This window comes from Labrus bergylta, chromosome 19, assembly GCF_963930695.1.
Source record: "Labrus bergylta chromosome 19, fLabBer1.1, whole genome shotgun sequence".
Classification (NCBI taxonomy): domain Eukaryota; kingdom Metazoa; phylum Chordata; class Actinopteri; order Labriformes; family Labridae; genus Labrus; species Labrus bergylta.
In genome coordinates this window covers 16,476,279-16,491,675 of record NC_089213.1, presented here as the reverse complement: position 1 = coordinate 16,491,675, position 15,397 = coordinate 16,476,279, and the positions used below count along the sequence as shown (strand labels likewise).

General features: G+C 42.6%; 1 protein-coding gene across 1 annotated transcript; it reads right to left on the bottom strand.

Moving 5' to 3' along the window:
* Nucleotides 1–213: 213 nt before the first annotated feature.
* Nucleotides 214–13,650, bottom strand: jazf1a (JAZF zinc finger 1a). The gene is made up of 5 exons (XM_020641835.2): nt 13,335–13,650; nt 7,119–7,191; nt 5,900–6,096; nt 1,714–1,883; nt 214–957 (listed from the first exon to the last, which is right to left on the bottom strand). The coding sequence occupies exons 1-5, from the start codon at nt 13,447–13,449 to the stop codon at nt 781–783; spliced, it is 732 nt and encodes a 243-aa protein (XP_020497491.1). The 5' UTR covers nt 13,450–13,650; the 3' UTR covers nt 214–780.
* Nucleotides 13,651–15,397: the final 1,747 nt, after the last annotated feature.

The window sequence follows — 15,397 nt, the reverse complement described above, 5'->3', positions numbered from 1 at the left end:
CTGATCTTGACCTCTGAGGTGGCCGTCTCAGCAAATATGGAATGAAAGGAACACTTATTGATTCATAAACAAAAAAAAAAAACCCTCTACTCTAAAACACTGACAAAAATATATAAAATAAAGCTTGGAAATAAAGTGTAACTATCAATGTATATGCTCATGAATACTTTTATATTTGTATGTACACATATCTATTGTTTATATATCAATATATCTATTTAAAGTATAACTTAACACTTTCACTTTTGCCCCCTGAAGTCACTACCAAGGCAGATCTAAGCTCAGTATACTCTCTACAATGAAAGACTGACTACCACTGACCTTAGACCAGCTCTGATGTCAACTTCACCCCACTCAGGAAAGAGCAGGGGAAAGGGGCGGAGCTTGGTTGCACTCCCTGTTTTATGTCTTCTTTTTAAGTTTCCCTCCATCTCTTTTCACCGTTTGTTTTTTTGTCTTTTCTTTCTGTTGTTTTTTACAGTTAGCACCTTATGTCAGTCAAACAATAGAAACAAAAAATAATGTGATAGCATATACGAATGTGCAAAAGTACAACATTAAAAATACTACAAAGATACATTTTTTTTGTTTTACCAAAAATACAAGTGATATAACATGGATAAAAAAAAAAGAATATGACAGGAAAAAGAAATAAAAAAGAAATAAAAAAGGTATAAGAACTTAAAGCATGCACTTGATCCTTTAGTGTGTGGGATGGGTATAAAAGGGTCAGGTAAAGTCAGGATAGGGCTGTGTTGGGGGTTGGTGCGACCTCGGGCTCTAGCCTTGGATCTTGCGCAGGATCTCTGTGGAGACAGGTGGGTGGAAGTTGATGGTGTGGTGTCTCAGGCCCTGGGAGGTCTTGTAGCTCTTGCCGCAGCGACACTTGAAGGGTTTCCTCACACGGATCTGTGTGCGGTGTCCGTTCTTGGCGTGGTATTTGATACCGTTGACATTCTGAGGAGACATTCAGAGGAGAAGGTCAGAAAATCCGCCTACCTTTACCAACAGAGCTAGCTGATTGAAAATGTGCATGTATGTTTACATCATCACAGAGAGCCACAGTGAGTCTTAGAGGTAACCAGTGGAAACTTCAGGAAGCCCCTGCATCTGGCTAAGAAATAGTTCCCACACAAATACTATTTGCTGTTTTTAACTCCTTGGATTTTGCACAGATTCATCCAAAGAGATAAACCATTTTAATTGTTCAACGTCAGAGGTGATTAAAGACTGATTCTTTTTTTTTAACCTTTGTAAAATACAAAAGTGGCTGTTTTCCATTTTCTTCTCTTTGTGCTCGACTACACAAACAACTGTCATGGAAAAAATGTAGAATCGTGGACCTTAATGCAAAGTTTAGTTAAGGATATCTCAGTATGTATTCATGCTTAGCCAAAACAACACTGCATCCTCCTCTTGTTTGAATCTAAGAAGGGTTTTCATTGTTACCACAATGTCCATTAATCAAAAAGCAAGGACTTTTGAGGCTGAATGAGAGTTTTGTTTGCCGTATCACCCAAAGCAAATGCACCATGATACATTTATCATTGCTTCTAATCAAGATTTTGGATATATAACGTGATTCTTCAAAATAATAGCATGTGATGTCCAAACAAAAGCTCCAGTGTGGGCTCTCTCAGAAGCTGTAAAACATTGTGTCCTATTGGTGTGCAGCTCACACACAGACTTCTCTGTATTCCTTCATCCCCTTACCTTGTACCTCTTCTTACAGCCCGGAACGGGGCAAGCGAACGGCTTCTCCTCTCCCCCGTTCATGCACATGGAGCTGAGAATGGACTCAGAGCTGATGGCACTTTCTGTGGTCCACGACTCATCGCTGTCCGACTCCTCGTAGTCTACCTCCTCTTCATCATACTCACTGCCTGGAGGCACAATCAAGACACACAAAGCTTGTCATCCCAGATGAAATATTGGAAGTGACAGACCCCAAAAGAACATCATGCATTCATTCCCTTGGGAATGTACCGGTCAGTGTTGATACGTAACATTTTATCAATACTTCTCTCTATCCTCTGCTCCTACTTTGATGCATTCATGGCTCACATGTTACTGAAAGCCATGATAAAACAAAACAGCAGTGTTGTGCATATGCGTATGGAGTTGTGAGTCAAAAACACAGGGGTTGGCAAAGACAAAGAGATCATTAAGTGGGAGTTACGTTTGTTACGTGCAGAACACCTTCAACACACACAGGCACTTACTACATTAACAAAATGTTTAGGCACACATGCGCACACACACACACACAAACCCACTGACCCCCCACTATCACACAGGAAATGCTGCACCTCAGCATGAGGAAATGGATGGCACCCTGGCACATGTCAAAAGAGAGCGTGTGCATGTGTGTGTGTGCGCGTGTGTGCGGGTGTGCGTGTGTGTGTGTGTGTGTGTGTGTGTGTGTGTGTGTGTGTGTGTGTAGTGCTGCCGGTGTATAAGCCCAGACCTAACACTATGTTTGGAACCATTTGGGCTGGAATTGGACATCTGCTCCTGGGCTGTGCAACACACGGCCCCATGCGATCACACAGCGTGACAGCTGCTATGTAATTAGCAGAGTGTTGACTGGTGTGTGCACTGCAGGAGCCAGCAAAGCCAGCACACAAACAACTTGCAGACACACACGCAGCAGACACTGGCTCGGGTTTAAGCCTCTTTACATTGATGAATAGAAGTAATAGTAGACTTCATTTGGCATGGACATCACAGATACATTGGACGAACCAGATGCATTGTTTAAGTGTTTTAGCAAGCATGCTAGTTCTCAACACCTGTCCACAGGAGGCTTTAGAAAAGAAAACAATTAAGATAGGGAGAAAAGCGATAAACAGAGAAAACAATAATGGGAGAATAAATAAATAGAACCGTAGAGCAAAGGCAGCATGATCAAACAATAAACCAGTCAGAAGCTATTCATGTGAGCACTGTTGTTTTGATTTTAGCCATTGTTTGAGTCCTCTGTTAAAAGCGTTACTGTTGCTCTCTAGTTTTATGCCAGTGGGCAGAGAGTTCCAAAGTTTTGCCCCCTTTGCAGAGAAAGCAGACTGGCCAAAAGATGTCTTGTACATTGGGACAAGACAATCACCGCTGATGGAGGCTCGTGTGACTGCCCTACGAGAGCTCTGACGCCTAATGGATAATTCAGATAACAGTGGTGACACATGATTATTTACACATTTAACAAACAGTTTAAGATTACTAAAATTCATAAAATTCTCAAAGGTGAAAAGGTTGTGTTTTTTTTAAATGCCGCAGTGATGCCATCTCATAGGTTTCTGGTCCATGACTTTTATTGTCTGCTTATATAAAGAAACAATAGGTTTTAATATAGTTGGAGAAGTTTGGGACCATGATGTGATGCAATATGACAGATGTGAAAAAATCATTGCATGTATGTATAATTTGGCAGTTTGACATTAAATGTCCCTTCTAATAAAACAAAAACAATTTAGATTTGGTTTGACCTTCTTCACAATGTACTTAACCTGACTGTCAAATTTTAAATTCTCATCCATGATGATGCCTAGATACTTAACTTCTTTTACTACTTCAATTGCTTCATTCTTAATCTGTACCTCAAATACTTTGTTTCCAGATCTATTACGTATGGAGAAGCACATGGCAACAGTTTTCTTAACATTAATAGTTAAATGAGACAACTTGAGCCATTTGGAAACATTACGTAATGCCTCTGTTAGGTGTTCAACTGCTAAGCTAGCTGTTTTAGTGGACACATGGATAACGGTATCATTTGCATACATCTGGCAGTTGGTGCCTGGACAGCAGTTTGGTAGGTCATCTCAATGTACATTGAGAACAACAGTGGACCAAGTACAGACCCTTGTGGTACTCCCATGCTGTTGGCATGCAGATGAGACTTCACCCCATTGACCCTAACACATTGCTGTCTCCCCCCCAGGTAAGACTTAAACCACTGCAGAGCTTCTGATGACATTTGGAATTGCTTTAATTTATTCAGTAAAATAGTGTGATTGACAGTGTCAAAGGCCTTTTTCAGGTCCAACAAAACTGCCCTGACAACATTTCCTTTATCCAGCGGAGCTTTAACATTTTCAAGCAAATAGCAGTTTGCTGTTTCAGTGGAATATTTTTGTCTAAACCCAAACTGCTGTGGATGAAGCAATTGGTTAGACTCTAAATGTTCCATCAATTGCTCAGCTACAATCTTCTCCAGAATCTTTGAGACTACAGGGAGAATAGCAATAGGCCTGTAATTACTTGCTATGTCCTTGTCTCCTGATTTAAAAAACTGGGGTAATTATTGCAGTTTTCCAGCCATCTGGGATTTTTGTTTGTTTGTATTGAAAGGTTAACTAAGTAAGTAATTGGCTCCAACAAATAGCTCTGGTGTTTTTTGATTAATGCAGCATGAAGGGCTATGAATATCCTTTGACATGGAGTTACTCATGTTCGAAATCATCTTTTTAACTTTGTCATGTGATACCACTTTAATACAAAAGGAGCCTGTGCGCTCATGGTCAGGTTCTTCAGGAGATGACTCTGTAGTTTTGAAATGACTCGCTAACTCTTGTACACTCTCAATAAAAAAGCTATTAAAAACATTTGCAATAGACTCGTTACTATGAATTAAATTATCACAGACTTTAAGACAGTTTATTTCGGGGTGCTTTTGCTTACTGGAGTTAGTTAGTTTGTTTATGTGTTGCCACAATTTAGAACTACTGCCACTGGCCTCTTCAATGAGTTTGGAGAAGTGATTTGTCTTGGCCTTCCGCAGTTCAGACACCACTTTGTTCCTCAAGCTAGTATAAATAAGGTGGTCAGTATTGTTTTTAGTTAATAGAGACCTTTTAATAGCAAGATCTCACTTTTTTATGATCTGAAAGATATCACTATTAATCCACGGAAGAGAGTATTTCTTGAGTCTACTTTTCCAGGTTTTTGTGTATTTATTTAATAAGGGTAGGGTAGAGGCAAAAATGTTTGCACTGTGGTTTAGATCTGATTCTTTAGTTACCTGTTCCCAGTTGACTTCCTTCAAATCATGTTCAAAGTCAGCTATTTTTGACATGGGAATTGCTGTTGTTAAAATTAGATTTTCTGTTTTATTGTGCTGGATTAGGAGTTTTCTAGTTAGCTTTCTTACCATCAGTGTCATGTTGTGGTCCGAAAGGCCAGTGATGAGATTGTACATTTTTATTACTCTGGTCTATTTGTAAAATTAGATCAATAAGGGTTTCAGTCTTTCTTGTGATTCGAGTTCGAATTTTGATTTACCACTTTTTTCCAACCAGTTAATGTTAAAATCCCCAAACAACATACATTCACAAGAGTTGTCAACAACAGAAAGAAGCTTCTTCAGTTCATTATAAAAATGTACATCATGTGATGGAGGATTGTAAAGCACAGCAATATTAAATTTCATGTTAGGAGAGAGAATTACATTCAATCCCATGCACTCCAAGTTTGAATTCAGTTCAAGCTCTAGGCATTTAAAATGCTCCCTAATATAAATTAAAACCTCAGTAGTAGATTTTTATTTTGAAAATTAAACAACCACCTGACCAACTTTTTGAAGGTTTTGATAATTGGAAGAGAACACTTTGCAGTTGTTACTGCTCTTGAGTTTTTTGTTTGTATTTTTAAGCTCAGTCACCAGGTATGAAATAAGCTGCATACCATCAACGTTACAAATATCTTCATTTGCTCATCAGAGCGCTGTCTGAATTTGATTGATTGTGTCCTGGTGGCGCAACCATAACTTTAGCCTTTTTTTTTCTTCTGAAACCGCCAGCAGGGTTCATTTGTATTCAACACCTTCATTTACTCCACACAAATGATCCGTCTTCGTCAACACACATTTCAACACGTACACACACACACACACCTGCCGTACCTGTGGGTGTGCTGCTGCGAAAGGAGGAGGAGGGGGTGATGGGGGGCGTGACGGGGGGCGTCAGGTTACCGCTGGTGTGGCGAGGGGGCGTGGCCGTGCTGTTCCTGGACACTCCGCCACTGATGGATAGGGACAGCTTGGGCGTTGCCTTCTTCTTCATGGTCTCCTGCTCTCGGCGAGCTGCATCCGTCATGAACCTGACGACACACACAAGGACGCATCATCAGCAAGTGAGACGGCACGAGAATTTACCATCATGCACCAACAACTGTCACACCTGCTTCACATGCTGAGGTCAACTTTTTAAATGGGAGGCAATAAATGACCCTACCAAACTGATATGTTAGTGCATTAACATGTTTTACATGAAAAATGATTTGTGGGTTTATTACCAAAATAATGGGTTAGATCTTGGACTTAGCAAAGGGGAGAACTTCTGAGATGTACAAGAAAAATGAGCACATGCAAGGGCTGAAGGAGGAAACAAAGGCAGGAAGTCAAGCTGTAACAAAAGACCATTTCAGTAATATTAATACCAATCCCCTTCATCCTCTCTCCCCTGTTTGTGTTAACCCTGTCTTGTCATATTCTTCTTTTGTTTGTACTTTTCTCTTGTACAGTTTTTTGTTGCTATAATCTTTAAAGACACATCATTTCTAATAATGGCTGTTCTGTACACCGCTTCTAGGAAAAAATGAAAAGTCTGAAGTGGAACATCATGACATTAATGAGCTGCTGAATGAGCTGGCCCTTTAAATACACATAACTGTCATCACAAACACGGCGTAGTAAGTACAGACAACATAAACCGCAGAAAACAAACCTCGTGCTCACTTTCCCTCTCGTTCTATTTTCCCGTTATCTTTGTAAATGTTGCATTTTGGGCTGGTTTAACACAGCATTAAGCTAGACATGACACATCGGTGCACCACACAAAAACACAAACATGCCGCAACCCTAAGATGCCGCCCTTGGCTGTGCTGTGAGCATTGCAGGGAGGCGGGAGGGAAGGTCTTGTGTGGTTTTCTGTGCTGGTCTGTGGATGAGTCACTCGCTTCTGGGTCTATGGGAAGACATCTGTCATTTGAGCTGCTCCCCATAACCCCGCAAGCCACATGTACACACACTTTCTCACAATCACACACGCAAGAGCTGTCACTGGTGGAGCAATGCTGCCCCCTGTAGAAAGACAAATTAGGTTGAGTGTGAATGTGTGTACCTGTTGATGTAGCTTAGGGCCAGATAAGTGGGCTGCTGTTGCTCCTGCTTCTCCAGGACCCGCGGATCTGTGTCTGAGAGAGAGAGAGAGAGAGAGAGAGAGAGAGAGAGAGAGAGAGAGAGAGAGAGAGAGAGAGAGACATTCAGATTAATCACCGATTCATCACTGCTTCTGCGGAGGGTTATGTTGTGTGAATACTTTTAGTAAGTGGCTGACTCATACATCTATTCTTCCTGCCAGACTTGCTGATGGACTGCTGAGGGTTTCTCACACTGCCTCCTCTGTGTTACTTTATAACATATAAAAGCCTGGAGATACATTTCAGATACTTTCATAAATGGCGCTTTATCACACCAGCGCCAAGCCTTCTGTAATTTACTATTAATGCCATTCCAAATGCTACCCACGGCAGATTAATCACCCCCACAGTCTGAATGTGGTGAAGAAAAAAATTTGTGAGAGAGTGAAAAAACAACTTGCAGGCTGTCATGAATGTACACAGTGTATTGCCACACGCACACGCACAAGCCTTTTCCAGTTGACTTGCTAAGTCAGTCACACTACAGTAGGCAACTTCCACTGCCGGAGGGAAGCAGTGTTAACTTCAAAGCCCCACCTCCCACCCCCCTTCACTGGAAAGCAAGGGTCTGTGAGCATGAAAACACTGCGGGTGGCTGCATCTGTGAAGTACCAGTGCCATCAAGTGTTCAACAGGGGGAACATTCACAAGAACCCATGCTCTAGATTACAGCGTGTTTGGTTTATGCCATGGACTGCATGGCTATGTATGTCTGTGTGTGCACGACGACTGCAGCTTTACACGGAATGGTTAGCAAATGTTTTGCACGTCAGATCTAAGGGCTGGATCATCTCTGTGCAACACTTTACAACATTCTTCTGGACCCTCCTTGCATCTAATCCCCAAGTGTGAGTGTGTTTGCGTGTTGGCTTTCTTAGATCTTTGGTTTTCAGACTTTCACACCTCATAATTAAAAAAGAATGCAGACTTCCCACCAAGCGGGAGAACACCAAGAAGACCGGCAAACAAGAACACGACCCAAAGAGAAAAGACTGTTTCCACAGCTGCTGCTGCTGCGTAGACCATAGTTCTATACATGGTTAAGTGTCTTAAACGCTGGAGAAGCTCGGTGAAGAAACGGGATAGCAGGGGTGTGCATCCATAAACACACATAAATAATACACAGGCTCACACACAAACACACTCATCTGAGGTGGTCCACTCAGGTGGTCTTTGACAGTCTTTTATAGCTGAGCCTTAATAATCCTACCTGCTGCTCTGATGCAGGGACCAGAACCCTCTGCATGCCCAAGTGTGTATACACACACACACACACACACACACACACACACACACACACACACACACACACACACACACACACACACACACACACACACACACACACACACACACACACACACACACACACTAATGAGTCATGAGATACAAATATGTCTGACCGCAATAAAACCGTAAATATCAGTAAATAGTTTTTTGGTTTTTTTTAAAGTAAAGAGCATAGCAGCCATTTCCAGTATGCCCCTTACGTCCAACTCATAGTCCATACTCCAAAGGGTATTTCATTTACAGTCGTGTCACTAGAAAGTCTGATAAACTCAATTTAAAAACTTTAAATTAATCATGGTTTGTAGAATAAGTAATCAATGCAATTAAGCATTGTTTATTGTTATGTTATTGTGGAATTTCAAAGGACCCTCCTTCAAGAATTTCCATCTTCAATAATAAATCCAAGAGTCCAACTTGCATAGTCACAAGTGGTGGGGGGGGTGGCTCTGCCAGGTGCAGAGAGAGAGAGAGCTGCAGTAAATGTTCACTGGCTTTACGACTTCTGTTCACCTAGCAGGACAGGAAGTTAACTAACACACTGCTGATCCTGTCGCTGGGGCAATAGGGGAGCTGAGCGAACACACACACACACACACACACACACACACACACACACACACACACACACACACACACACACACACACACACACACACACACACACACACACACACACACACACACACACACACACACACACACACACACACACACACACACACACAGTAAGTTTAAAATAAGTAAATAAGTTTTTTCATTTAAGCTACCAAGAACACTAATGCACAAGTGAGTGTCGCGTCTTGTGTGTGTGTGTGTGCTCATGATGTCCCTGTGCATGTTTGCTGCTTGTCTGTGCCATTTCAGGGTCTTAAGGGTCTATAAATATCTCCCTAATTAGCATTCCTGTCATAAAAAAAAAAAAAAAAACAGCAACCAATCAACACTCTACTCACTTCAACGCAGACGTCCATCTCCCAGCAGCAGAGCACTGCTGCCCCCTGCTGAATACACACACATGTGGATGTGCACATATGTATGGGTCTAGGCGAGTCTTTGTGTGTGTCTTCACATGTGTGCATGTTTTGAAACCAGGCAAAGAATGCATGGCTTGTTTTGCAGACTGCTAATTAAGCCACAGAGAGCATTTTAAAGTGTTGTAGAGCAGCGGGCAACCGGATGGAGGGAGAGGAGAGGAGAGAGGGAGGAGGAGGGAGGGTGGAGATGTAGGTGGGGGCAGACTTCTCTGTAATTACACTTCCCAGAGATTAGTGGGGCGCTCCGGCCCTGCGACTTCCGAAAGGCAAACCATGTGACTAGGTGTATGTGGATGTTTGTGAAGAGTGAGCTGAGAGGGTCTGCAGTTTACAGTTGGGGGATGCTGATCCACTAATTGCTGCGTTACACCCTGACAGGTCATTCAGGAAGTTTGGTGGACAAACACACGCTTCTTACCGTGTCACACGTCACAAAGTGGGATCTGGTAATTTAGGATGGATTGGACTAAGTTTATAAAACATCCCATGACATGTGTTTCTTTGGTATTTTATAACGAGTATTCAAAAAGCATCTGGCATAGACTCATTAAGATGGGCAGTGAGGAAACTACAGGATTACAACACATTCAAAAGTACAGCAACCATATAAAAACTTCATATATTTACTAACCACTTTGGACATTTTTAAAGATCTGAGAGGCTAAAACATGACAACTTTCATTACACAAAAGATTAAACAATTGTCCGAGTTGTTGCAGCATAGGTTAAGTATCGTTATGCTTCAGCAGAGCCTTAGAACCTTCCACAACACAATGCGGACCTGACTCGCTCAACATGTGCTCTCGGCTCAGCCTTTGATTTTAGGTCTAACACCAAATCCAAGTGAAGTCTGTCCAAACAGAGCTGAGATGTTTGGGATTTCCCTGTGCTTGCTCTCCCTCATAGTTTCCCTTTCTTAAACTTCTCTTTCAAATCTCTTCCTTGATTTTAATCTCTACATCCTCCCTTCCCCCCCCCCCCCTCCCCACCACCCGCCAGCTGCTCTCTGTTGAGGTAAGAGGCAGGTATGTGCTTGTGCAGGTGGCAACACGGCTCAGCAGCGCTGCTGTGTACACGGGCCGACTAGCCTGACATCATTACATTCCTCAGTTCTTACCTAGAGCCACGGCACAAAGCCCTCGACAACAACCAAACACTGCTAAACACAGTTCACATCACCAATTTCCTCCTCTTATCTAAACACTACAGGTATGTCATTGGATGAGGTCATCACTGTAGACCCACATATGACCTAATTTTCTCACGGAGAAGATCAAGACAGGCTGTGTTCACCACGATCTATTGTGTGCTGTGTAAAAAAAGAGATAAGATAAGATACATGCTGAGATCATTGAGATACATTGAGATACCGAGATGAAGAGAAAAGTTTGACTTTTTTTTTAAAGATTTCCAGAATTTAGGATATACCAACACTAGAGGGCAGCACAATCTACGCTAATTACCAAATTTGTCTGGGACAGACCACCACTGATTTGACCTGAAAGATCCACTGACTCACTTTAACCGCTATTTCCGTCTGATAGCACCAGCCTTTTGTCACCTCAGCGTGGATTATCTGACATGTAGTATGTGCCTGCTTTTTCATAATCTGTTTGCACACTGCAGGATGGAGCAAAATCAAAGCAATCTGTTATCTACAGAGCCTTAAAAAGCTTATCTGGCATTGCACGTGACGGAGCCTGCATGCTGGATCAAATTAGCTTATCTTCTGATTGATTGTTGCTCACACTTGGCTGCACCATTTCAAAACTAAAAAGGGGGCGTGGAACGCTCGATGCCGGACCACTACTCTCCTTCCACTCTCTCACCTCAATCCCTTCCATCTGTCACACTCATCCACTCAGTAATTGATCTAGGAGTCGTATTGATTAGGTTTTATGTGTGATCTTGACGCTGCCAAGGACCAGCAGAAGCTGGCAGAGGGGAAACTCATTAATCCGAGTGATCTGAGTGGGGAACGGCCTTTCTGCTCTGCTGACTGTTAGGGTCAAAAGGTCTAGCTAGGAGCCAGATGGGTGCATATATCAGGGAGCGCCTGAAAAAACAAAATCCATTCTTACAATTTTGTTCTTTAAAACGTGTTTTTTAAATAGATACTGGTTGGTTTGGGAAAAAACAAATGTACACATGGCCGGACGTTAAACCCATTTTGATATCCTCCCTCTTCTTGGTTAATTTGTAACGGCTCCATCGAGCATATGGTCTGATTAAGCTCGGTTCACATCCCCGCCACCCCACCACTCTCTCCTCACCCACAAAACACAGTCCCACAAAACTGATTTGAACCTTCATGTTTTTTTTTTTTAATGACAGCACATCAGTCCCATCCAGCATGCGACATGACATCGCGCATCCCTTTCACAGCACGCTTCTCAAGAGCGCTCTTTGTTGGTGAGACAGCAGGTGTGCAATAACTCAGCCAATATATTGCCTACTGCCCCCAACCCCTTTAGAGACAGCCAGTTGCCATGGAGACTAGCTCCAATGAAGCATCCATTATATCACCCTCACCACCTCAAACATCCTCCTGAGGATGGATACACACTACTAATAATGATTAGCCCTGATTAACTTTACAACATTGTATTGACACCTTTAGTTAGCCACACCTTCATTCATTCTTTTCATACTGTCATCTGCTATAATGGATTAAAGGTTAATCTGTTGGTTTATTCAAACATTTTGTCTTTCTGAAAAGGGAATAATGTGCTCCTAAAAGCAACACTTAATTAATCCTTTGCAGTAAATAAAACGATTACAGCAGCTGCAATCGCAGTCACATTAGATTAAAAAAAAACACTTGACAAAGAACACTGAGGCATCTTAAAATAAGACATACTACTACTACTACTACAATAATACTACTACACTGTATCTGAATGACTTTTCCCAGTTATATCAGCACAATAGCAGAGAACATTTTCCACCATTAACAAAGCTAAGGAACTTATTTTCATATTTAATGACTTGCCTGCATTAAAGTGTCATTTCTTTTTAAGGGACTGTATTTATAATAGGGTTTAAAATGTACCTATTAATTACCAATAATACAAAATAGTATTATTATGTCTTTATTACTAATACTTAGCAATAAGCCTACTTAAAATACTTTAAAATACTTGCATTCGTTTTATATTATTCCCTTTCTCTGTTGTCAGTGTTGACTGAACATCTTATAAGCGGAGCAACAAGTTGAAGCTTTCGCAGGAGGAAGAAAAGTCAAATCATTTCGGTGAAAATCTGCATCCACTGAGGTTAGACTAATGAAGTGACACCAACACTAAGGAACCGCGTTGACTAAAAAGGTGATGCGTTGAGACACCTGAAGCGTCCAAAAGCGACAGACTTTTGGACGCTCGATACACACACGGTGCCAGAGATGCCACGGCTGCTGTGCATCAGGCCTGGAAATGTAAACAAACCGACTCCTCCGCCACTGTTAGCCGTGAAACCTCCGCCTCGTCGGAATGCTAGTTACACCTTAGACCTACGCGGCCCTCGGAGTCGAGTTACCGCTGTAAAAGGTGACTGTGATGGCTTGTGCTGAATTAAAACCAGCCGGGTACTTATTTCAAAGAGATTGAGTTTTTTTCCGAGGCATTTAACACCAGTGTTATTGAATAACTCGCTCTCCGATGAGCCTCGACGGAGAGCGAGCAGCAGGAATAGCGGAATGTAAACCCGAGCCTGTCTGCGTTCAGCTAACTAGCTAGGAGGCTAGCTAATACGAGCTAGCTGCTTAGCTCCATCTCCCCCCCCTCCTCCTCCTCCTCCTCCTCCGGCCTGACTCACCGATGTGATTGTCCTCGATGTGGACGATGAGCTCGGCGAGAGACTCGAACTGAAGACCGCAGCTCCCGAACCTGCAGGAATTAGAGAAGAAGGAAGCGGCGGCGATGCCCGTCATGGTTTCGTCGCTGGTGCATTCACCGGGTGGATTGGGGGGGCGGGTGGGAGCGGGGGGGGGGACCGGGAGCCGGGGTGGTGATCGAGGAGGCAGAGTCGTCGGGTTCGGGGAGGGAGCGCGGCGGAGCAGACACCGGGCGACCAGACAGGACAGCGGCGGACGCAGCTGGTAGGCAGGCGGGACGGTGGGGGTGGGGATGGGGGAAAGAGGAGGGCTGGTTGGTGGCCTGCCTACGTCACGACCTTCCTACCTGTTGGTGTATGAGCCCCCGGAGCTCTGACTGTGATGCCCTGACACACATGTAAAGATAAAGATAAAGATAAACTTTTATTGATCCCCCGTGGGGGAAATTTGTGCATTACAGCAGCTCCAGAAAACAGGGGACGGGAATATACTTATAAAAAATAAAAATAGAAGTTAAAAACAGATCAAACATATTTACATCATTTAAATAAAAAAATACAATTATGTAAAAAAATACAATAATGTAAAAAAAAATACAATAATGTAAAATTACACAGTAACTTGTTCTTAAAAAAACACAGTGTGTAGCATGAGGTGGTGATGTTGTTAAAGAGTCTGATTAAACAGTCTGACTGCAGATGGGATGAACGACCTGCGGTAGCGCTCTGTCTTGCAGGGTGGGTGTCTGAGTCTGCTGCTGAAGGAGCTGCTCAGAGCCCCCACAGTGTCATGCAGGGGGTGAGAGGGGTTGTCCATGATGGATGTCAGCTTCACTAACATCCTCCTCTCACCCACCTCCTCTACAGAGTCCAGAGGACAGTCCAAGACAGAACTGGCCCTCCTGACCAGTTTGTTCAGTCTCTTCCTGTCTCTCTCTGTGCTCCCTCCTCCCCAGCAGACCACTGCATAGAAAAGTGCAGACGCCACCACAGTGTCATAAAAAGTCCGTAGCAGAGTCCTGCACACTCCAAAGGACCTCAGTCGCCTCAGCAGGTGAAGTCGACATTGGCCCTTCTTGTACAGGACGTCGGTGTTGTGTGACCAGTCCAGTTTGTTGTTGAGGTGAACACCCAGGTATTTGTACGTCTCCACCCTCTCGATGTCCGAGCCCTGGATGTTCACCGGTGCGGTCTGGGGTGACTTCCTGCGGAAGTCAATCACCATCTCCTTATAAAAACTAAATCAGAGTAAATGTGCATGCCCTTTAAAGGTAAAAGAAACATCTAGGCTTAACAGACAGATAGGCAAATCATGGGGTAACATGAGTGTGAGCTTTAACTGTAGCCTACATCTGATTTTTCAATATTTAGGCTAGCCAGCTATTTTATGTTTTTAGGCTATATTTATATTACATTAGGCTATATTAAAAGAGCCTCCACCTTTAAGTGAGCCTGTCACTGTTCTGGTTTTGAATGATTTTGTAATGTCTATTTAATTAAAGGATTTCAGCAAATTCACAAATGTGTTGTGTGTCGTGTGTTTATTTTATGGGTTTAGGTTATACACTCTTTTTATTACACTGTGTTTATAAGAACATACTATCAAATGGCACTTTTCAGTGCTGCAGCATGTAATAGCATGCACCTGCAAATACGCAATAGAAAGATTTAGCCTAAACAGAATTACTCTGAAATACTCAATGGATTTCAGCCATCATCCAAAAATCATATGGTGTACATTACATTCATGAGAATAAAATAAATTGTAATACCCAAATTAAGTCATAATGTCCTATAGTGCTACATCTGACTAACTTGTGCCTGCATGAAATTAATTACTACAGTAAATGGTCAATAGCAAATTGACTTGAGCTTTTATATTTTTGTGTTTTCTGACTCCTCAAAGTGCTTTTTCACACAGCAGGTCACACCTACCCAATCACACACTGATGGCAGAGGTTGCTATTTGTAAAGTGTCAATCAGTATTAATAAGTCCCTTTCATACTCATTCACACGCTGCCAAGTTAAGTGTCTTGCCCAAGGA

Bases quoted from the DNA above. Each gene is read 5' to 3' on its own strand.
- jazf1a (XM_020641835.2), bottom strand. From the start codon at position 13,449: ATGACGGGCATCGCCGCCGCTTCCTTCTTCTCTAATTCCTGCAGGTTC. The intron at 6,097-7,118 runs GTACACACATTC...GTGTGTCGTCAG, and splicing joins GCCCTAAGCTACATCAACAG to GTTCATGACGGATGCAGCTC. The intron at 958-1,713 runs GTAAGGGGATGA...ATGTCTCCTCAG, and splicing joins GCTGTAAGAAGAGGTACAAG to AATGTCAACGGTATCAAATA.